This window comes from Ceratina calcarata, unplaced genomic scaffold (assembly GCF_001652005.2).
Source record: "Ceratina calcarata isolate Rehan_Ccalc_2016 unplaced genomic scaffold, ASM165200v1 scaffold72.2, whole genome shotgun sequence".
NCBI lineage: Eukaryota > Metazoa > Arthropoda > Insecta > Hymenoptera > Apidae > Ceratina > Ceratina calcarata.
In genome coordinates, this window is record NW_017178472.1 from 2,235,662 (window position 1) to 2,259,664 (window position 24,003).

Sequence of the window (24,003 nt, forward strand, 5' to 3'; positions counted from 1 at the left end):
AACGATCACGTCATTTGTTATTGAAAAATGGAATAGGTAACTGTTAAAACTAATGTCTGCTTATTCAAAATACTTTTTTTATAAATATATCCAGAATTCATAATATTTATATTGACAGGATGTAAACGTGGAAAAAATCAATATATACGTATACTTATATGTATATGTATATAATGTATGCATGTGGTTTTGTATTTGAACTACATGATTACCCAAAATAATGATTATTATTTCTAGATGAATCTTTTTGTAACTAATGAGAATTTTTATAAAATACACAATATATAAACATGTAACCTAATAATCTTCAATTTATATTGCACATGTATTGTAAGTTTGGGTTATCTGCCGCCGTCTCTTGTCGTGCGTCTCTTGCGGAAGAGGTTTGAAGTTTGAACCTCTGGCTAAGCGTGCCTCATGCTCATTCTTTGTCATCATATTGTTTTTAAATACGATGGTTAGGTTAGGTTAGTTACAGATTGATCCCGACTATTGTTTACACTTCGTTACAGCCGGAGAAATGTAACTAATTAATTTTTCGAAAATAAATTTGTCATTTTAATGATCTTATTTGTGTAAAATGGCAGATGACAATGTTCTCTTCATTCGGGGAAATGGAAATGTACGTATATGCTTTGAATTGTTGACGATGGGTTAAGGCAGGAAGTTTAATATTGTTGTTTGTAGTCAACAAATGCAGAGGATGAAGATATCTGGGATGACAGTGCGTTAATTAAAGCATATGATAAAGCAATCAATTTAGCGAAAGAGGAAGTTGGCAAGCGAATGGGTATGGAAATTGAAAATTTTCAGCCCAAACAGAAGGCACCAAATTTTAAGCCACCTCGTCATACAGCTAAGCCACATAAGGTTTATAAGTTTTATCAATTTCTATTAGTATTAATCACAGTAATATTTAATGTATAAACGTTTTATCTATATAGAAGTGGGCTGTAGGAGCACCCTGTCGTGCAGTATATTCAGAAGATGGAGAAGTTTATGAAGCTGTAATATCAAAAATTTATGAGAACAGTGGAACTTGCATTGTGAAATTTGTAGGTAATAGGTTTAGCTTTCATATTACCATATACAATCTGACAGTGGCCGAGCAAAAAGTACATTAAAACTGTTAAAAAAATAAGTTTGAATTTGACAAGCTAATCATGTTCAAAATGATTTTATATGTATTTAGGTTACGGTAATACAGAAAAAGTAGAATTGAACAGTCTTCTGGAATCGAATGGATTGCAAAGTCAGATAGCTCAACATAAAGATGCGGTTAAAGAAGAATTCAATGGAGAAAACGCAGATACTGATCAAAGTACCTTTTTTGCAAACGCAAAAATATTTAATGGAGATAAAATGGATTGCGAAGTGGAAGAAACAGAAACACATAAACATCAATTTATGCCCGGTTCCTCCTTTAACTCAGCAGATATTATGCCACCTGCACCTCCTTTACCGCCACAACTAATGGCCAAGTACGCCCATACCGTAAATTAGCAATGTTACTAAACATTGACCGACTATCATAGATGTAAGATCGAAATACTTCAGTTCCCAAATGAAAAACTTTGGTGTATTATTACAGATTGCCGGACAATGACGCGGATGCGCTTTCGAGTATGCTAATGTCATGGTACATTAGTGGCTTTCACACAGGTAATTTTAACTAATAATTTTATCTAGCCATCTTCTATCTCGAATAGAAATGTATACATTACTAATTTTGCAGGTTACTATCATGGTTTGAAACAAGCAAGAAGTAATCAGGAAAAAAGAAAAAATTGTTGATTATGTAGAACTCGCTTCATTAAACCAAAATGCAATACAATTTTTATAAAACAATACATTAACATAGTTCAAAATAATCATTGCATTTGTTTATTTAACGTTTTTCAAATACATTATTATATTATATGATATATTCTGTAATTCTGTGTTTAGGCTGCAAACATTATCCTGCCCATTGATCATATTTGGTTTTGGTATTATCATCAACGGTCCTCGATGTACCCTCGACCACTTCTTCTAATATGTAAAAATCTCTTAACTCATATTTCAAATTTTCTATATTTATCTCTTTTTTGTCAAGCTTTTCCCATACTGGTTTTGATTCTAACATCCAAGCTTGTTTACAAATTAGTTTTATGTCCGCGCAGGAATACGACTCTGTGGACTTAATTATGCCATCCATTTCATCATTTTCGCGGATTTCCTCGCTAACATATAAGTCAAACAGTTTCCGACGAGTAGACTCACTGGGTAATGGTACGTATATACGTTTTTCAAGACGTCTCAATAAGGCTGCGTCAATGTCCCTGATAAAGATTATAAATTTTGATGTAATTATTAGAAATACATGAATTTAATTATCACTGTCTTAACATTCAAACAGGAATCGCTTATTTAAAAAGAACTTTAAGTAATAATCGTACTTACCAAGGAGCATTAGTCGCTGCTAGAAGAACGACGTGCGAATTTTCAGTAGACACTAAGCCGTCCAATCTAGTAAGAAGTTCGGATCTAAATCTTTTCGCTGGTTCGGATAGCGAGTAATTTGTGTTCGTTGCTATCCAATCGATCTCGTCAATAAATATAATGGTAGGAGATTGACTGTATGCGAGATCGAACAAAACCTTTTGTCGGGATTTAAAATTCAAAATTTATTATTGGAAATATACATAGGGAACGTAGAGAATAAAACTCACGCGTATATATTTCTCAGAATCTCCCCGCCATTTGCTGACTAACGAGCTGGCAGTTATATTGAAGAAGGTACAGTCGCATTCGGTTGCGACTGCCTTCGCCAACAATGTTTTTCCTGTTTCAAATTTCAATTTCGATTAACGTACATAAAAAGCGGAAACAAGAAAAAATGTGCAGATCTTACCTGTACCAGGCGGCCCATGCAGCAGGATGCCTTTCCAGGCTGAGAATGGCCCTGCGAAGTAAACAGGATACTTAAAAGGATACACGATTGCCTGCTTGATTGCAGTTTTACAATCTTCTAAGCCTATGACGTCTTCCCAACGAACATTTAAATTCTCCAGCACGATTTCCTAGAAAGAGGAAATCAAAGACATAACTTTCCTTTATAGACAACTACATGCTAATTATACAAACATTATTTCATCGAATATGACAGGCCGTGAAAAAGATCGTAGTTTTCCAAAATATGATTGTAAACTTACATGTGATATGTCCTCTGCAATTTTCCGTAACTCCGAGTCTGCTGGATAAAGTCTTTCAATAGTTTCAAATATCTTCAATCGATTTTTAGGATACGTAATTGAATGTCTTTTATTATCTTTGCCTTCGTTGGAAAAAATTGGAACCACGGTCATCGCGAGTTTAATATCTTCCTCTAAATTATTGTCATTTGTTGTTTGTTGCATATATTTTGCTTTAACTATTGCCTTCTTTACTGGTTTGGTTTTCGGCTTGGCTTCGCTATATAAATATAATATTGAATTTTAATATTTGTTTAAATAACAAGAAATTTAAGTTAATCATATCATATTCTTCCTATGTCTATAGTTTTATTCAATTAAAAAATGTTTAATTATTAAAATTCTTACGATATATCCAGTACGACTTTTTTACACAATTTGGGATATTTGTCAAATTTCATCCGTTGAAAACTATCATATTCCGCAAGAATTATTTCCAGGTCTATATTATCGCAGACCACCATACTTTGTGCGAGATCGCCCTCCCACATTAGCATATTGTAAGTCTCCTTGAGTCTGTGAAAATGATCTCTCGTTATTTTATATTTTTCTCATGATCAATTTATATAATTTTTCCTCACCCATGTTCGTCCAGATACTTTAGAATAAGATACGGAATTGCTTGGCGACGTTCGGAAGTGCGAACTGATTCCTAATATTAAAATTAATCTCTTTCAGTAATTTTCATAATGGCAGATTTCATTAGTTTATTTCAAATTTCTTGAGACATTAGCGTGTATGTTATAAAATTGCACGAAATACAAAAATAAGGTGCCGTGCCATTAAAAATGTTACGCAAAAAATCGCCTTTTTAGTCAGAAACAAAAGAGCACGTGCTCAGCGATAAGTAAATTTCAGCATTACCTTCTCCCGTAGATTGTGAGACATCTGATTCGCAGTACCTTCCATCGATAGATTTCCGTTTACCATTTTTATGAATATATCGTTTGATAGATAGAATAAATCTATCAATCAATCAATCAATCAATCTTCTGCGCGTCTTTTTTTCCTCGGTGAGCAGAGCAAGCGTGGCAAGCATGCAACGACCACAATGACCACAATGCTTCGAAGACTTGTTTGAAAAAAGTTGACGAGCGATTCGTTACCAAGGCGACGTCGATTCAATAACTCTGTTATAATGAATGTTATACTATGTATTCGGACACTGATCCAATAGTAACTTTTAAGCTCTATATTTTCAATGAATGTACAAGAAATAAAAAAAATGTATTACATTATGTATACTGAATAAATAGTAGCAGAGGAAAAATTAAAAATTTATTACTCATTGTTGCCTAAAACACAAGTACCGTTGTAAATATAAAACGCTACCGAGACGACGTCCAATTGGCCGTCCAAGAATTTTAAATTATCGCGATAGACGTTACATTATGAGAGAAATCAAAAAAGACCCCAAAAATAGTACTCCAAAGCTACCTACCAGAATACAATAAGAACGTGGGATTATAGTACATCTAGAAAATATTCGAAGAGTACTCAAATCGGAGGGGTACAATGAACGAATTGCTAGGAGAAAACCGTACGAGCAGAGTGTTTTAAGTAAGAAGGTTGAATTAAATTTATGCTCATTGTTAAGTCCATCGTTTAACGCTTTCGATGTTTATGCCGAGTATATTCGTTATAAGTTAGACATAATTAGGCACGTGCATATTTTCGAAATGGAATTCAACGGGTGGAAGATTATTCGGTTCTATTCTTCGCGTCCTTGTTTTCTATTCCATGAGACTCTTTGTTTAAAGTTTGGGTAACTACCTTCCGGATACTCTTCACTCTTCATCTTTGTGAACGTTCCGCCTTCCCTCGGGCTTCGCCGGATTGCGCTGTTGTTGACGTATACAATGTATGTAATACCTACATATGTACTTGTCATTTACAATCTGTTTAACTGTTTCCTGTGCCTGGGAACTGTCAGGAAGTATACGTTCAAGAATTAAGTGATACAAAGCGTTCTCTTTCGTAACAGGTTGCTGACTTCGAAACAGAATATGAACAACATTTTTCGTGATTCATTCATTTAATTGTTGTTTTAGTAGAAATTTTCAAAGAAAAACTTGTAACTATTTACTTCTTTTCACATCATTTGACACACAAGGAATTAATTTGCTTGCAAAGATAAAGGAGGCACGTTTATTAGAAAGTGGCTAAAGTGATATCTGTTTTAATTTTGAAGCCTCGTTCAGACTAAGAAGTGATTGTCTGCAGACACACATGTCTACGTACATTATCTGCCATCTGACAAATGATGAACGACGAAATCTGAAGAGAATGATGGAAGACATAAACCTGAGACAGACACGTGCTGCAGACAATTGTCTCTAATTGTAAGTTTGGATGAGATTTAACGAAGGAAGCAACCGTTGACAAAGCGAATCAAGAGCAGTGGCAGCGGCTAGTGTGTTGTTGCAGTTGCAGGTGCGGCTGCACCGGTGCGTTGCGGCCGTCGTCGGGGGGTGGGTTTTGATGCCGAGGGGAGGCACTGAAACGTGTTCGATCGACCCGCGAAGAACGCAGCCCGTGCTCACACTGCGACAGCGGTGAGCGAACGGCCACTTCAGTCAGTCGCTGTTCGCCAGTCGACCGCGTCGCTCTCGGGTTCCGGTCCGCGATTCACCTCGTCACGAGTTCCAACCCCTTTCGCGGCCTACATATTGTTATCACTTATCACAATTATTATACGCGTTGATTTTCTCGCATAGTAACCTCGCACTTTTAGAGATACTGACTTGTTTCGGCCCGCCGCGCAGTTTGGAGGGAACGCAGATCGCTTGAACACATGGACCTCGAGACACGAGGGATGAAGGCATCCGCGTGATGCGCTTTCGAGGTAAACTTTATTCTTCGTTAATCAAATTTGATTTATGACTTTTCGTCCTCATAACATGTGTACATCATCAAATCAGTTAACTGTTTTTTAATTTATAATTAATGATTGCGCGCGATGCATTTATTTCTATGGATTCGGATTAAAACAGTAGAAATTGATACTTTGACATGATAAACAGACAATAGATTTGATGCATTTATAAAAAAGTTGTATTTGTAGAAAATATAACAAACGTATATGATATTTCAAAACACGAGGGAAAATACGAATTGCACCATGCAATACGAATGTAAAAATAATATATATAAAACATTAAAAGCTGAGTGAATATTGCAATGCTTAAACCGATAAGAGTTTCCATTTAAAAAGCCTTTTTTTAAATTGTTACCATAAATATATTATTTTGTATAAAAATTTGCAGTCTAATGATCAATTAATTCAATTCCTATAACACAATGAATACGAAAGAAGACAAACGATTTTAATGAAAATTTAGTGGACTGAACTTTATCGTTGGTTCCCAAAGTTTTCTGTACCTAAGTTTCGTCAGTAAATTACTTCATTTTAACGTGCTGAGTATAAATACAATTTTTGGCGTAGATGAAAATTTTGCAAGCACGAAAATATTTTACTAACACACTGACTCCTGTCCATACGTGTGTATCAGTGGCACAGTCACAAGCATAGTCCTAGCCTCATCGTTTATATTACAAACAGCAAATATAATAATATTAGTCAATAAACAAAACACGAAAACGCTTCAGGAAGTGTGCGTTGGATCTCAGCATCTGGTTTTAATTATACGTACATAAGTACATATCTGTTGCTTTGTTTATTGCAGTTTCAAAATTTCGGCTACCGTAGGATTCTGTTAAAAAATTGGGATGACACCTAGACAAAGTATTCCAGCATCTTTTGATATCGATATCCGGGAGATAAATTTGCAGAGAATGAATTTTTCGTGCGGTTCACGTTTTAACTTTTGCTTATGGAATAATGTCATTATATTTTATTTATAATAGCGAAGCTGGCACTACGCTTGTGTCGCAAATGCACACTTATAGACAGGATTCAATGTCATAGTAAAGCAGTTATTTCCGTACATGTAACGGGAAACGTCGGCCATCTGCTGTCTATCAAGACAGGGTTTTATTCGGAAAAATATGAATAATAACACATTTACGTATATCTCGAGAAATTTTCATTTCCACCAAAAATAATAATTATTTCGTGTAGCTCGTCCAAACGAACAATTATGTGCTGGAATCTTGTGTGAATGGTAAAGTCTCACTAGTTGGTGCTGAAAGAATTTGAAATAGTTGACTGTTTTGGTGAATACGTTTTCGCTGAAATAAGCGTATATCCCGAATTTGAAAATTGAGGGACAGGTATGCATCCAGAGATAGCTGATACAGTTTTGTCGGCGTCGACACGACGCCGCGTATGTTTTTGTGCAACTAGCGGAAACCGATGCACGGAACGTACATGTGCGGAGAATAACGAGAGGAACGACAAAAAGTGTTCAATGTTTCATCTGCTATTTTGGAGCATGGACGACACGCAGAAAGAATCCAGAGGGGAAAAAGAGAATTGAATTTCGAAGCAAAAAGTTATCTCTTTTTAATTCGTATTCTAAAGTTAAAATATGTTTTAAAACTGGAAACAGGAAATAAATTTGATTTTGTTAAAACATTTACATGCAGCATTATTTATTTCTTGTTGACACCAATTTGTAAAATATTGTCATGTCACCATTGCTTTAAAATGAATGATTAGACGTTTTCATGTTTTATTTTCTATTGATAATAATTTATTAGAAATCCTGAAAGAAAAAAATTCTCCGTTTTTGTTAAATAAGAGTCATGATTTTGATGATATCCATTGTCGCATCGCTCAACGCCGCGACAGATCAGCATCGCTAAATGATTGACCTTAATCACTAAATGGCAGTCGCGATTCAGTGATAGAGCCTTATATGTAGCACGGCGGACGTGGTTCTCGCTTGTAAGACGCTTATTGTGAGCATTTACAATAGCGTTTAACTCGCATTGAACATGAAATCTAAAGCGAAACATGTATGCAGTGTCACTCTTCGATACATGTCTTTTCAAATAAAATATAAAACGCCAAATTTCCATCGGCTTGGAATTATAATTTTATGTTCTATTTCACTGGTCCCCAGTTTTTAATATCGCTCGAGTGTCTTACTCATTAAAATAATCTTGAAAGCATTTAATCATCTCCTCACATTTCTAAAAAGAAAATCGTATAACGAGCACGGATTTTAAACGAGAAGAAGGTCGTTGAATAATTGTTTCCCGCATCAGTGGCGCGCGTATCGAACTCTGCTCTGTGACCAATTAACGCAAAGCGCTGATTGCTTAATTAATTAATAATGAGCGGAATTAATTAACGTTCAGCGTGGGTTGCGTATTACTTTTGCGGGCACAGTTACAGAGCCGGTCGATATCGAACCGTCTCTCACCTTGATACTTGAAAAGTCGGAAATAATTAAATTCAACCGCTTCGTTAAATTTGCAGCCGCGTTTGCATGCGTGCGTCCCTCCGGTGAACCGGTGGGCGGGTGTACGTACACATGGGCCAGCGTTTCTCTCCTGCGATTTACATTGTCCCGCGCTAACGCGAGTTTCAATTAACTGCGTCAAACAGAAGTGCAATCAACGCAACTCATAACGCGAAATGATATCATAACGGCGTTGACGTCATTACTTCTAAACGTTTATCGATTATTCGAATTGAAATTTCTCCGAAGTTTAACTTTGTTGTTTCATAGTTTATAATATGTTTGCAATCTTCCTAATTGTGTATTTTTTTAGTTCAATATACAGTCATCTCTTTTGGTCTGTCACTTCGTTTCTCGTCTTCCACATTGGAATCTCTGCTACTGAATCCTTTAATCCATTTTTGAATAGTATGTTTGTCGATAGCACATTATTTTCCAAAAATAAAAGAGAATGAGATGTCAAAAATGAATATTTTGCTTGCTTATCTTTAAAGGCTTAGTCGAACTTTCGAGGCTTTAATATTAAGTGTAAAACATCATTTAGATTTTCGATATCCTTAACGAGATTTGTTTGCCAGTTTCTACGACAAAATATAGTATATCAGATAATGTTTCCGAGAAGTGAGACCAGCCGTCAACGTGAACGGATATTTTACTCAATCTAGTCTTTGCTTTTTACCCTCGTACAGTCATTGTACCTTAAAGTTAAAAATAAGGAAATTTGTAACTTTATTTCAGTTAATTATTGACTCTCACTCTTTCAATGTTATTAAAATTCTTCTTTTTGTTACTTAAACTGATATCGGTGGTGTCTCAAAATAAAAAATTAGACGTGAAATCTAATTTTAATAAAAAGCTGTAACTTTCCATTTAATTATTGACTCAATCTGTGGTAACATCCAGAATCACGAGTTTAATAATTTCCTAATAACCGACGTTCAATGCGCAACGCAGGAATACTGCATTGTTCAACTCTGAACTTATCACTGCGCCACAAACTGCGTTCGAGGTACGCTCGGATATAGAAAATGAAATCGTTCAAGTAAAACCAAAAAAATTTATAGAGTAACTTGAACTTTCCACTAGTTTTCAGGTACACATAAAAGTCGATGTAATAATTAATACAATGTTCATTCAATGATAGATACTTACAATGTTTAATACAATAATTATTATAAAAATGCACTGAATGCAGGCTGATTCATTTGAACTTACAAATTGAAAATTATATACATATTACATTACATAAATGATAATGCAGATATTTGTATTTATTGCAACGACTCTATGCTAGACTCGTTTGCAGGACGTGTTAATAATCATAAACAGTTTACATGATATTTATAGTACATTTTATGACGACTTACTTGATACACTTATACATACAGGCAGTTATAACCGACGTTCGCGTGACTGCCGTCACCTAGCCTATTATTCACGAGTTACACGTCTGTAGGACAAACGAGTACTATACCATTGACATTGTTTTCACGTTGAGTTCGAACGCAATTACGTTTGCTCGAGTAATAAGCTTACGCGAATTTCTCCGTTACTATCGAACTGCGCGACGTTTGATTTTAGGTATTGTTATTCTCGTATCGATAAAACTAAATAAATGATTAAGAAGTTCAAGATAAGGCATACTTTGTGCAATCTCATTGTTAATCTTTTTTATCCCTTATTAATTTAACGCGAATAATGGCTATAAATACGTTAATGTCACCTCGTATTGGATGCGCGCTTAGACTAACGCTCGGTTCATCGACTTTCTTTTGCTTCGCCGTTGTCAACACGGATTCTCCGATAACTGAAACTTCAGCAAAGAATTCCCATCTTTCTTTCCTCTCCGCGCCCCTCGCTAATTAAGTAGTATTGATTCTGACGTCGACTATGAAGGCTTTAAATTTGGTTTGAAAATCACTAACTAGAAAGTCACGTGAATGCTCGCTTATACAAAACAGCGAAGGCTGAACTGTGGAGCTTAAAGAGCTTTTCTGTAATTTTAAGTACACTTGTTTCTCCTATGTGAGATATGTGCGTACGTCTGTATGCTATTATTAAAACTAGTCGAATCATTATGATTTTTATTGATTGTCCAGTGTCAAAATTTTCACGCTGTCTTAATAAGTTCGAATGGAGTATGAACACTTACGTGGTTCTATCATATAAAGATATGAATTACAATCCTGGATCTAGACTTTGTAGGTCAGGTAGCAAATATTTAGGAAAATTGATATTCACCGCGGCGAAAACATTTTCAGCGGCTTGTGCCACAAACGGTTGCTTATGTTACATTTACATACTTGTTCTTAACCGTAATTATATGCACGTGCATGCTCCTCGATGCTTCTTACACTTTTACCTGATAATCAATTTTCGCAGCCGTAGTTTCTTTAGGAAACTATATTAGCAATAATTTCCAGTAGATGTATAATAATAAATATAACTTAATTCAAGTGAAGAACATAAAATAATTGCATATAGTTTAAGCTATAATTAGTTTTAACATTAAAGTATCGATTGAATAGGATTTTCTCGATTACGATTCCTAATTGAAGGCTTAACCCGCAGCGAGAATAAATTATCGTAATAAGTTCATCCCTAACGCCTGCTAGCTAACTATTTAATCCAACTATGATTCTGTTTGTGATTTCACGTATTTCACGAACTCGATAATGCATCGAGGATGTCTATTTGACCGTACACGATGTATCTATAAATAATTGATCGCGATCAATATTGCATTGCTTTTCGAGGAACTACGATGCGATCGTCGATGACCGACGCGAAAATGAAATCGGAACAATTGGTTATCGTCAATCGAATACGTATCCAAATAGCCTAGGAAAAATAGGAATGTAAAATTGGAAAATCATATTTTACATATTTATCATTGAAGTATTATTAGCNACAGAAACGAGGAAGCGAAAGGGGAAGAATGGAATTTTAGCTCGGTAACGAGTTTGATTTCATGAAACGAGCCAGCGAATTGCCAGCGTGTCGTCGTTTCCACCTCTTCTCTAGTTTTATTCGTTAAGGGAAATGCAGGTGCTGGATTCGTGTGAAAAGTACTCGTTAAATGACTAGCGACGCGTTCGCTGCCACGCGTGCCATCCACGCTCGCTGCTTCCCCAAATTATGATGCAAAATGCAAACGTCTCGTTTTCGTAGTTTCTTTGAGAGACGCATTTGAAGTATGAATCGTTAGTTCGGTCTGAACTTTTGCCAAATACAGAGAAAACATTTTTATCTTTTATTGATAGCATCCAACTTAGAAGAAAACAAAGGCAGGAATCCTTAGAAGGAAACATAGCATGTCAATTACATTGACACCAATATGACAATACAACTTTTTTATTTGTAATTAGTTTTTGATGAAAACGGTATCATTCTTTTAATTAAAATAGGACTAAATACAATATTCTTCCTATTGCATTCATTCTTTTAAAGGAATTAAGTAGGCATCATCTATTAAGTTAACAAATCCATATATTCGTATATCCAAGCATACTGATCTCAAAACTCTAAAAAAGTACGATTTTCTCTCTTATTCCTGAAGTTGTAAATTACCATATTTTCATACATTCTATTGCTATGCATTTTAATCAGGAATAGCATCACATACGGATATTTTATTCTGTATTAAATAACTCAACTCGGCGACCGAGATCAGATGCACAGAGGATTAGTAGGGATGAAACTTCATTTAGACAGAATCTTTTTTTATCTTGTAAGCATTAATATAATATAACAGCTTCTCTGCTATTCTATCCATTTTTAAACATTCAATTTTCTTATAAATGTACAAAATCCTCAGTCTAATTTGAATTGATTTCCGTTCGAATGAGTTCGATTGCGTTGCGGAATTACGATCGATCAGAAAGTGCTATCGTCAGCTTGTTTGAGCATTATCGTAAGGCGGTCATCTCGTTCTGAAAATAATGCAAACAACTAAGAATAAATATTGAACGTTTACGCTCTCCCCCACTGCCCCGATCTTGAGTATTCCATTAAACTAGCTGTCAATATCAATTTATTATCTTCTAAATTATGTAAAGTGTTTATAGAATAAACAGTTCTTAGTTAGCAATGGAATCGATTGAACTTCGTTTCGTGAAAAGAGAACTTCGACAAACTTGTTCATTTCAAGTGATTAAAAACGGATAAAGAGTTCCTTAACGAGGCTACCAAGTGAGCTATTCTCAATTAACTGATTATAGATACATAGTACAGAACGATGATCTGTTTGAATAAAAAAAGAAGGGAGGAGTGATTATTGATTATCGATGTGAAAAAACGGTCAAGTTACGAGGAAACTTCTTCCCTTCCGCATTTATTAATGGCGGAGAAAATTACCGTAACAAAGGACATTAAAGACGATCGAACCAAGTACTCGTTATAGTTGAACGCGTTAAGTTATACAATCTAAGTTGAGATTCTTTCAAGTCTAATCATAAAACTATCTATTTTCATGATTACTTAGCACATGTTTTGCTTATAACGACGCATAAATTGGAAAGAAGTTCGTTAATTGGAAAAAGATCCCGACGGCGTGACAATTTGATCCATTTAGAGGCAATCGAGCGGCCGGTCAAGGTTGCGCAGCCACAATTATCTCGCGTTTAGGATCAATCAACACAATCCCACGCGAAATTGATCCAACCACGACCGCAGGCATATGAAAACGCGTGCATTCTGATTTCTGTTTCGTTGCCAGATAACATGCTACTGGCTGCTGCAGTGCGCGCACGGTGCTCGCTGAAATAGCCGGAATCATCCACGATTCGAGATACCCGGAGACAATCGAGGACCATGAGATCTTCGAGAGCCTACTCGAAGATACCCGCGTGGACGTTCTGCCTCCTCGCCGTTCTCCTCTTTCCTCATGGGACCGGTAAGTCAAACCGGCATTAAGTATCATTCGCATGAAATCGAAACCATTTGAAACTGAAGACGAGGATTAATAATTGCCGCATTAACTGCTCACACCTATGAAAGTTACTACATAATGCAATCTACAAAATATTTACATTCCAATTATTTTTATTTACTTATTGCACGAAATTTAATTTTTTCAATAATTTTAAAAGCAATCTTCACGTTTTGTAGATTTATATAAAGAACTGTTCTCTTTTCTATACAATGAAGCTAACAAATAAATAATTTACTATTCTCATTAAAATAACATTATCTATTATAAAATAATAAACGCGATATCTATCAGAATGTATTACCTCAAGTTTTTACGTTAGCGGAGACTGCATTGCGGATGCAGGGTAAAAGTGTTGCCAGGATAATTGCGCAACGCGGATTTGCCACGAGAAACGCACAATACCTGTTTTGTTCTTCTAGCTGCTTTGGAAGAGAATTGCACGGACTTCCAGGGCGGTGTCGTGCGACACGGTCTTCTCTATGTCCCGGGACCTGCGGTTTGCAGCCTCTGCGTTTGCTATCATTCGGAGCCAAAGTGGTGTCAAGCCATCTTCTGCACGCCACCTTATGTAAGTATATATATATGTACATATACATCAATTCGAGACCGCTTGACACGTCCCCGATTATCCTTCGAGTGTGGATGAATTTGTACTTTCCATGAATTCATTTTTTTATACAAACAAATACAGAAGTACGCTTAATATAGAATAGCTATAAAAACGATTATTGAATGCTGATGAAAATAATTCAGTCTCTTATTTATAGACCTCGGATTTTTATACACTTAGAAAATTTAAATGTGGAAGAATGTACATAATGCAGAAAATTCATAATACAAATCTCTCATATCATGTTATTTAATTTAGAAAGTGATTAATTCATATGATTGAATTACATCTTATTAAAATTTTCTATAAAAATCTACAATCTATTTGTACGAATTATTCTAAAATTTCCGTATTCAATTTTCATTTCGTAGACAATGAACGCATTGGGTATTGATGAAAATCGATTACATGGAATAAACGATTTCAGTGAATACGCTTTTCTAGAACAAAACTCGATGCACGTTGTATAAAATTCTATTTACATACTTATTTGATTCAATTAATTTTATTATCTTTATTAAAACAGAAGAACTGTAAATTTCTACTTCGTTCAAATTGAGTTCAGAAAAGTTAGTCTCCTCTATAAAAAGAGATTGCAATACGGATTAGATAATTGGATTTGTGACGTGAATTGCGAACTTTAATAAAATCGGCTCAGCAACTATTTTACATTCTGAAATATTTGAGATGAATACGCGGGATCTGGCTTTGAGAAAGACATGGTCGAATTAATGGAACAATTACTGGCCGTTGAAATTAGAAGAGGAAAAAAGGAGAAGAAACGTCTTGCCATTGAATGCGCGATCCTTTTGGGCTTCATGGTTCGTGAAGTTGTCAGATAATTTAATTAAATGGTGGATTAAGCCTTTTGTAAAGCAGTTCCAACAGAGAGACAGTTCTACGTTTTTGACTAGAATCATTCCGAATAAGCTCATCCGATAAGAATGTGAAAAAAAGTATTAGACTGATTTCGTGTCATAGCAAATAAATATTTTTTATTGATTTTCACCGATATGATATTTGCTACTGAAAACGTATAAAATTTGTATATAATATATGCTTGTATAAAATATTTCGTTATCAAACTGTAGTACATAGCAATATGAATCATGAATAAAAAAGACATCGGCAAGGCAGAATTATATAATACAATTAGCGACTCACAGTACCGGATATTTTTTTTCATCGCGGGAAAATCAACCCTGGGGATGCAAGATTTATAGGTACGTCCGTTCTCGTTCTACGAATTATCTCGACGTCGGTTGACGTGGCCGGGAACGAACGAATATTAGTGGCTTAACGATTTCCCGGTCTAGGACAACGCCTATGTTCTGTACCTTCGATCTTAATTAACACTTAAGGAACATTACGAAGCGTTTCATTAATCTGTTATTTCACGAGCTATTAAAAGTAGTATAGTGTACTCTGTTATAAATAATAACATAATTAACAGGAATAATGAAACAGCGGGTAGAAGCATTCCCTTCGGAATGGCGAAACGTTAGCATTAAGAGCTAAGTAAATATTTAACGCATTTATATTATTTTACATAGCGTCTAGTAGCAGATTGGGTATTTACTGTTTTAATTAACGGTGTTTCAACGAAGGAACTGACGAAGTATGCTCGAAAAATGAAAGAATATAAGTCAAAACGGTAGATGCAGGCAGGTACGGAAATAAATTTTCGGCGAAAATTGAAGTTTAAATAGTTTTACGTCAGGAACAGCTTAACGAGAATTTTAATTATCGTTTATACAGTGGCGCACATGTGTCATATTACAATAGCACCTAAAAATTACTTTCAGAAGATCTCAAGAGAACTTTCCTCGGAATTGATTTGCGTAATCTCTAGTCGATTTTTAAAGTATTAGGTGTCGCGGTTTCCGTTTCATTTTTTTTTAATCGAAAAATTCGATTTCCGCCCGTCTTTCTGGTAATATCTACGTAGCTTCATGAAAATTATTGATAAGCTACTTTATACAATTTTTCGATACAACTTAGTATCTTTCTTAGATTTTTGTCCACATTTATGTATACGTATACACAATTTGTAACGCAACTGAAGCCAGTAGCAACTTGTGAACTCGAACTATTTAGACGGTCGTTCGATCAAAACTGTATTTTAATTGCGATGGAAACTCGGTTAGAAATTTGCGAAACGGGGTAAACTTGTCGCGAACTCTTTTTCTCTATTGACTTACTCCCTGAGAAGCAATTAAATGCAGTATTGCGACGTCGCGTCGTCGACAGTGTTGCTCACAACATTTCCGTAAATGGAGAGCTAACTTGTTTACCAATCATGAATTGGTGTAACGCGATTACCTCTGGTAATACGGTTAGTAATCGGTTGATGAAATTTTCACTTAATGTGACGTCTTCAAGCCTCTAATGAGATTTTTTCCAAACGGGACTTGGCTGCCGCAAACTTATTATCCATATTTCCGAAGCTTTCAACGGCGAACAAATATTTTTTAATTAATCCATAAATCTGTATTCATTTAACGAAAACATTGATTGAACTCCAGTGTAGATTAAAACATATTTATTTGGAAAATAATAACAATAATAATTATAAAAAAAAGGTTGACCAAACGTATGAGTACCTACTTAATTAAAATATTAATTAAGTAGTATTTTACATTTAGACTTTCATGTTTGTAATGCAGAGAAAAGCTCCTGTAAATTATTTAAATATAATCCAGCAATACATAATAAATACGAAAGTGTGTAAACATTCATTGCAATGTACATAATTTTATAGAGTATAAGAGTAATGTTTCATCTCCTGATTTTTAAGCGAATTTTTACCTCAATTGACTTCAATGGTTTATTTAGATTGTAGTTAGTAATTTGATCAAGCCGAGATCAACTGTGCAGTTCAGATTGAATTGGAGTTAAGGAAAATGCAGGACACGCGGTCGACAGTTTTTAAAAAATTGATTTACCATGAAACGGGAAGGAGATGCTCCCTTTCAGTAAAAAAGTTTTATTCTACATTTTCATCATCTGTCCGTGATCATCCGTATTCCCTGTCGCGTGTAACGTCACACGGGATATTTCTGTGAAAAAGATGAACGGACTCAAAGGTCAGAATCGTTTTATGCCGACTATCAAATGAAAAATGTATTCATGAACATTTTTCGCCAATTTTCATCGCTCCCTCTAATTATGACCTTTCATCGTGCCAATTCCTAATGCACACAATCAGTTAGAATGTTAGAAACGAGATACTTTTTTCATTCTTTCATTTACACTTAATTTTACTATTAACATTTCACTAATAAATAATATTGTATTCCTTTAAACTAAAAAGATATAAATGCATGAAGTGCGCAATTTAGCTCTGCGAAAGTGCAAATTCAATCGGTTGTCTTAATTGGACGATCAGATATTTATTACGCTAGTAAAGGTTCTAATGACAACGTTTTCACTGATTGGATTACACGAGCCTTATTTCAGAGAATCTTCATCAATCCGTTACGCTCGACGTTTTTTAAATAATCACCGTCGAAACGTCAACCGTGGAGTGAATTCAATTTCGAACGGCAATTCCCGTGTTTGCATGACGAACGCGTAAAATCGATAGCGCACACATACACGAGGGCATTTTCTTCGCTAATGGCGCACTGCAAATGTAGACGTCGTATATTGAAAAAGCCTCGTGCTATTTGCCCTATTACTTGCAGGTGAATAATTGACGAGTATGTTTAGAGGAAAGCTACGTATCGGTTTCATCTTTTCACTCGTTCGATTTGGCACTGGCGTCTGAAGCAGAGAGATTAGGGTCATAGTTGCCAGTGCTTCAGCCGATTGGCAACATCAGTTAACGAAACGTTTTAAATATGCAGAATATCTTTAGTACAAATAACTCGACATGAATAACGACAAAAGTATCGGCAATTAATTACAAATAAACATTTCATTATCAGTATTATTTATTCAACTTTAAAATAGCTTGTAAATTACAGTTTAATAAAAATTGAAAACTGTAATTAACAAAAGAAAATTGCATGTTTCATGATCTTGATATCTTGAGTTCTGTTTCAATCGTTAGACGTCACAGCATTCTATGCACATACCTCGGTTTAACTAACATTCAGGCCAACCGGTCGCATGCGACAAGTTTTATGCTAATTCCGTTCGATTACAATATCTTTTTCGCGTTTACAAGAAACGACGAGACGAGTTGCGTGCCTCCTGCACCGTCCAAGAAACCACAACATTCCTAACACTCTATTGTAAGTCAAACCGATCTACCGAACCGAACCATTGTTGGATCGTATCAGCTGTGCGAAAATAGAATATGTAGAACGCGTCCTTCTACAGTTTATGAGTTAGGCAAAGTATGCAGCTGATCGAAGACTATGAGTCGACATAAATCACATTTGTAACATTTACGTTAATATTAGATGTCCAGGGAAAGTCTTTGATCACAATTATAGGCAAAACTATTCTTGATATCTAACATTTTGCTTGAACATAGTTAACCAGTCCAGTACTAATCGTGACTCGTGACTATAAAATTTACGAAATCGATTTAAACTTTACAACACTTCTTCAGACTTTGCTTCACTTCACTATTGTGGTAAAAAGATATTACAGACTGTGTATGTTACTAACGTATACCGTTGCCGTAATGTAAACTCGGCTATTAAACATGCTGAAACAATGATGCTGGAAGTGGAAAAGAAAGGAAAAGAACATGACACTTGAACTGAATTCCGGATTCGTGTTTCCCCGTTGCATGCAGCTCTTTGTTCGCGCTCGCTTTCCGCGATTTTCACGTTACAATGATAATCGGCGCTCGCGTGGCGCGGAATTGGCCTACAAATAATAACCGCGCTTGGTTACTCGCGGTGGAATGCACCGCGAGACGCGTGAGTCCATTACAGCCGGTATTGAATTTTCCACTGATAACTGAAAAAGTATAACTGAGTTGAAAAACATCATCGTTGCGTATCCTAAGAAACGGAAATTCTGTTCGGTTTGTTATACCGAGTGTCGCAATTTTAATCTTCAATAATTTGTTTTATGAGTAGAAACGAATATGATTTTTATGCTTTCGATCACTGAATTCTTTGCATATGAAGATATGCAATAACTTCTTTAATAGGATAGCAAAATTTCTAAAATTTTGGACAGCGTTTTATTAATACAATATCTAGTAATTGTTAAAATTTTAAAGCTTTGTCATTGTTTTTACGTAAGGGTTCATACAACTTTCAAACATTTTTTTCTAGTATCGAGTTATATCTACGTTTATTCTTAATTCTTCTTTTCTGAGTCGTTGTGCTCACACAGTCGGCGCTGTTTACTTTTTTGTTCCATTGTTCGAACAACGAGCTGTTGTAGGAAATCCATTCCTTTGGATATGTGGCCATGCTTGGTCCCGATCGGTGGCCACATGTCCGGATATTATTGCAAAATGCATCTATATTTACAATTAAGACTAATTTGTTCACTGATCAAAACTCATATAAACAGCCTTAATATCATTCCATTAGCTCATAATTTTGTGTGCTTACTTGATGTTCATCGATTAAAAGCTCGATGGATTTGTTTGTATGTTTAGAGGTGCAAAAAGTTCCGAGTAGGCGAACGATGCTGCGAGTTTGAGTGTTTGGATAATACGGACACGACCGGGCCGGATCTAATAATCGCTGCTGGTTCATCCAGGATTCAGGAGCAGGGAATAGCCTGGCTGCTGGGTTTAACGGTGCTACTTACGGCGCTGTAAATCTGCTACTGAGAGAAGATGTCGACGGCCACTGGGAATAGGGAAAGGTACGATATCGTTGACGTAATAAGAAAATCATGAACGTGTCAGATTTATGTTTCAAGAATCGAAACGATTCGTATTTAATGATTAATAATAAAATAATTATCAGTTTTCATTCTTAATCCTGTTAAGTAATTAAATTATCATATTTACTATGATTTTAACTTGAATAAACTTCAAAGACAGTTAAAATGTCTATGTATTATTTCGTATCAATGAATTTACATAAAATATTGTTACATAGTTAAAATCAATATAAATTTTGTTAATTTCCATGTAGATGCTAAAGTAATTATTGCGCCGTGTCAATAGTTGGTGTACCTCAATTGAGTACACGTAGGTAACTGAAAATTGTATTAACGTTCATAATTTCAATATTGCGTCGACGATACGTAGTTTATGGTGAAAAACCGCGAACTATGCCTCGGGGATTAGTGTGTTATTTAGGAGACAAACATAATAATCGTGTCTGTTTCTTTTTGTTCATGACGTACATTGTTCGTCGGTCCCGATTTATGAATTAATAAGACGAGCTTATATCTCGAGCGAAGCTGAACCGAGAATTGAGTTGTTTCCGCGCGATAGCGAACGAATAGGAAAAACTGTGATGAGAAGGATGTAACAATGGAGAAACGTAATTTTTTATTCCATTGTTGAATTTCGTTGTGATCCGGATTCCTCGTTTACGTTTCCATATTTCGTTGATACACGTGAGATAGATATAACATTAGAATTATATAGAATATTCTGTTCGCCCTCTCTTTGGTGCTAATAACGATAATGTTGATGAAAGAGAGAGTTGTTGACACGCGTAGAACGAAATTCTATTTTCAACAAGAATCACACGTAACTATTTTGTTTACGACTAGTAAAATGTAATTAATCGATAACGGAATGACGAATAAACAAATGTAAGATAAGAAGTAGATTAATGGTTACGAATATTTGTATAATCGTCGAGTGACGTGCAGGAATAGGAAAAGAAGTTACGTCTTCAGTATCGCTTCTTAACCCCGAGCTTTACGACTTCCTTGATAGCTACGTTTCGAACTTACCTATTTCCATAGATTCGCTAACGAACGATAAAATATTGGTCTGCAAACTTAAAATTAAAGTCCGAACGAAAGTTTATCACGCGAGTGCTCCCCACTATCTCGCCCCGAACATAACTTATACTTTGTACCGTACATATTATTCAAAGTTACAAAGCAAGGGGTTAAGCATCAACGATAAGAACTTCTGGAAGGAAATTATCTATACTCTAATCGCAAGAACTTTGATAACTAGGCTGCGGATTTTACGCATTTATAGGAAAATTGAGTGAGCACAACATACAAGTATTGCATCTAATAAGTAACAATATACGAAACATCGAAAACAATGTGCAATATTTAAATGGTGAAAAGAATTTTGATATGAAACTCATTATTTCAATTGATGCCATAAGTACTTTACTTTGCATGAATCCGCAGTCTGTTAATAACGATAATTCCTCTTATCGAAGAATACGCAAGTATACAGCTATAACATTTATTCGGTCGCGAAGACACTCGAAGAGAGGAAGAAGATGAAGTTTAATAGCGCTTTGTGCCAAAGCACACAACGCTTGAGACAGTCACATTGCGAGTCCGAGTTTCAACAACGATGAGAGATCGCGGAACCAATTTAGACTAGACGAAACGCTCTTCAGACAACGATATCAGAGGGATCAAATCAGTGAACGAAGCGTCGTTCTTTGGAACATGAAAATTTCATGGACTCTACTATAAAACATTTTACGTGGACGCGTTGCCGGGAGAATTAACCCTTAGAGAATTAAGGCCAATCTCTCCAAGTTCAATAATTTTTTAACACGATAGAGCTGTGATTCTGACCAAGTTTTTCTTGACACGTTCTCTCTATACTGAATGTGCAATATATTTCACTTGTAGCCATGCTGGACAGTTTACATTACATATTGTTTGAGATTTATCTATCGTATGACATTGCATGTATTTATGTTTCACAAAGGGTTTAGACATTCTGTGATTTCAAAGGATTAATTTTGTTTATGAATGAAACATGAGCGCATTGTCATATTACACTTGAAATTTAATTCAAAACTAATACAAAATTCATTCTCAACTCCTATTATTTTTCAGTGACCTTTTATTATTCTAAGATTGGAAATTAGTCATTTACTGAAATTAGAGTTTGAAAACTATATATATAGTATGATTGGGAATTTTTGTAAATGGAAAAGAGCGTTCAGAATCACGCAATCCAACATATCTGAACATGATTGAAATCGGAGAAGTTGCTCTCTGTATATTGAGTACCCTAAACGAAGGGAAAAGAGTATAAATAATATCCCCGTTACGACTTCCCTAGGTGATTCTAAACTTTTTTAAATGCAGAATAGTGTACGCACGCTACTAGCCGTAAAGAAAGGGTTAAGAGCTCCCAGAGAGCGGCAGCGTCCTAACATTTTATAGAGCGTTTTATTTTTTTATTTAGTTCAGCATTGCTGATTGTGATAGAAGAATGAGGAACGTTTGGAGAAGTTTCAAGGTAGGCAACCCCTATATCCGTCGAGTGGACCGTTCGAATTTCGATTGAGATTATCGGTATATCGACTTTGACGCTCCAGCACCCCTGCCTCTTTTCAAGTTCACCGCCTACGAGACACGGCTGAACGAATAAACTCTTTTGAAAATTCCTTTTTGAATTTTCATTGAGCGCTAACGTCACGAGGAATTTTTTAAAGATATTTTTGGGTGTTAAACGATCAAAGAGTTCTCTTGATTAATTTAATGTTTAACTTACGCAAATATTAGTACCTTTAGTCGTTAGATATATCTACATTAAATTCAATTATTTTAATATCTTCAGGATTTTCAATTACATGAAGTCATTATTATATATCTCATGACTAATCGATGTTAAAAGTGAACTCGAAGATTTAAATTCATCATTTTTAATAACATCTTCCTTAACTCCTACCGGTACGATTTAATAATAAACCCAATGACGAGTTAGACTCGTCATTTTACCGGAAGGGGTTAATTTATTTGAGTGAAAAAGTACATGCGATATGTTGCGAGGTATGGAAGATTGAAGATGAATAAGAAACGCAGGCTCGACTTTCGGTGCTTTTGAAGGGACGTGATTAAGTTCACATCTGGAATTGCGTTTTTGTCCGGAGCGAGGCTGACCGCACGCTGTTGAAATAATGAGTTAATTCTCGGTCCTAACTTCCAGCAAACGAGGTGCTCTAATCTCCGAGAAGTTTGTAAGACTGCTTACGATGCCAGTTCCGTCTGTACATTAGCCGCTCAATTTTCTAATTTATCTGTGACACCCTATTTTGCTTAGCAGTTCTATCCTGCCATAAGAATGATAATATCCATGGAAACAAATTATATATGGAAGAAACAAAATAAAATGTTTATAATGTCAATGTTAAAAATTAAATTTAGATAAAAATATACTTCTAAATTATTTAATTAATTATCTTATAAAATAGTAATATACGTTTCACTTTATTTTGATTTAATATTACATCGATTTCTTATATTTTCTATAGATAAAACTTTTCTATAATATTCGCAATCTATTTATGATAATAATTAATTGCAAGAATTGATGGGTCCTGTGCTATAATCATTTGCCAAGAGTTTACCAGGAATTTTTCATCGGGGAATGAGACTTACTCAAGATAATGATTCCCTATTTCAAAGTCCTACTACTGATCAAAAAATAGTTGAAGATCTTTCACGATTTCCGTTGAACGATTTTTCAATTGAGGGTTCAAGTATTCGAGGAACGCGCATTCCAAGTCTCAGGGCAAGTCGTTAATGATCAGCTGAAGCATTTTTTGTCGGGACCATTTCCCAAGGGAACCAGAACATTTAGCAAATTTTCTTTACCACCTTAATATAAAGCTTCTAATTCAATTCAATTCATGACGCGTAATAAAATAATAATAAATAAAGCTTAACGCCCAATGTTCGAAATGCTACTGTACGCAATGTACAAAATGTACAAGACGATCGTTCTTCTATTTTTATTTTATAAATGTTCTTATTCAATGTAATATT

At 35.2% G+C, this 24,003-nt stretch overlaps 4 protein-coding genes across 5 annotated transcripts in view; 2 read left to right on the forward strand and 2 right to left on the reverse strand.

Moving 5' to 3' along the window:
- Positions 1-384, reverse strand: part of LOC108630293 (adenosine kinase) — a 2,975-nt gene extending 2,591 nt beyond the window's left edge. The window contains exon 1 of the mRNA XM_018033482.2: positions 298-384. The gene's annotated coding sequence lies outside the window, so the exon portion shown is untranslated. The remainder of the gene's footprint in view (positions 1-297) is intronic.
- Positions 352-1,871, forward strand: Smn (survival motor neuron). Its single transcript, XM_018033493.2, has 7 exons — positions 352-467; positions 588-622; positions 688-870; positions 945-1,059; positions 1,193-1,481; positions 1,592-1,662; positions 1,736-1,871. Exons 1-7 carry the CDS (start codon positions 455-457, stop codon positions 1,792-1,794), a joined length of 765 nt encoding a protein of 254 aa, XP_017888982.2. The 5' UTR covers positions 352-454; the 3' UTR covers positions 1,795-1,871.
- Positions 1,872-1,942: 71 nt separating this feature from the next.
- On the reverse strand, positions 1,943-5,679 carry LOC108630269 (katanin p60 ATPase-containing subunit A-like 2). The gene is made up of 9 exons (XM_018033452.2): positions 5,007-5,679; positions 4,098-4,363; positions 3,815-3,885; positions 3,582-3,749; positions 3,195-3,453; positions 2,894-3,062; positions 2,712-2,824; positions 2,443-2,639; positions 1,943-2,321 (listed from the first exon to the last, which is right to left on the reverse strand). Exons 2-9 carry the CDS (start codon positions 4,161-4,163, stop codon positions 1,958-1,960), a joined length of 1,407 nt encoding a protein of 468 aa, XP_017888941.1. The 5' UTR covers positions 4,164-4,363; positions 5,007-5,679; the 3' UTR covers positions 1,943-1,957.
- A 132-nt stretch (positions 5,680-5,811) lies between these two features.
- LOC108630381 (uncharacterized) lies at positions 5,812-22,048 on the forward strand. Of its 2 annotated transcripts, none has more exons than XM_018033673.2 (4): positions 5,812-6,078; positions 13,320-13,496; positions 13,955-14,103; positions 19,718-20,856. In XM_018033673.2, exons 2-4 carry the CDS (start codon positions 13,415-13,417, stop codon positions 19,880-19,882), a joined length of 396 nt encoding a protein of 131 aa, XP_017889162.1. In that variant the 5' UTR covers positions 5,812-6,078; positions 13,320-13,414; the 3' UTR covers positions 19,883-20,856. The 2 variants fall into 2 exon arrangements, with proteins under 2 accessions (XP_017889162.1, XP_026673747.1); XM_026817946.1 differs by lacking the exon at positions 5,812-6,078 and adding an exon at positions 12,690-12,793 and having other exon boundaries at positions 19,718-22,048.
- Positions 22,049-24,003: the final 1,955 nt, after the last annotated feature.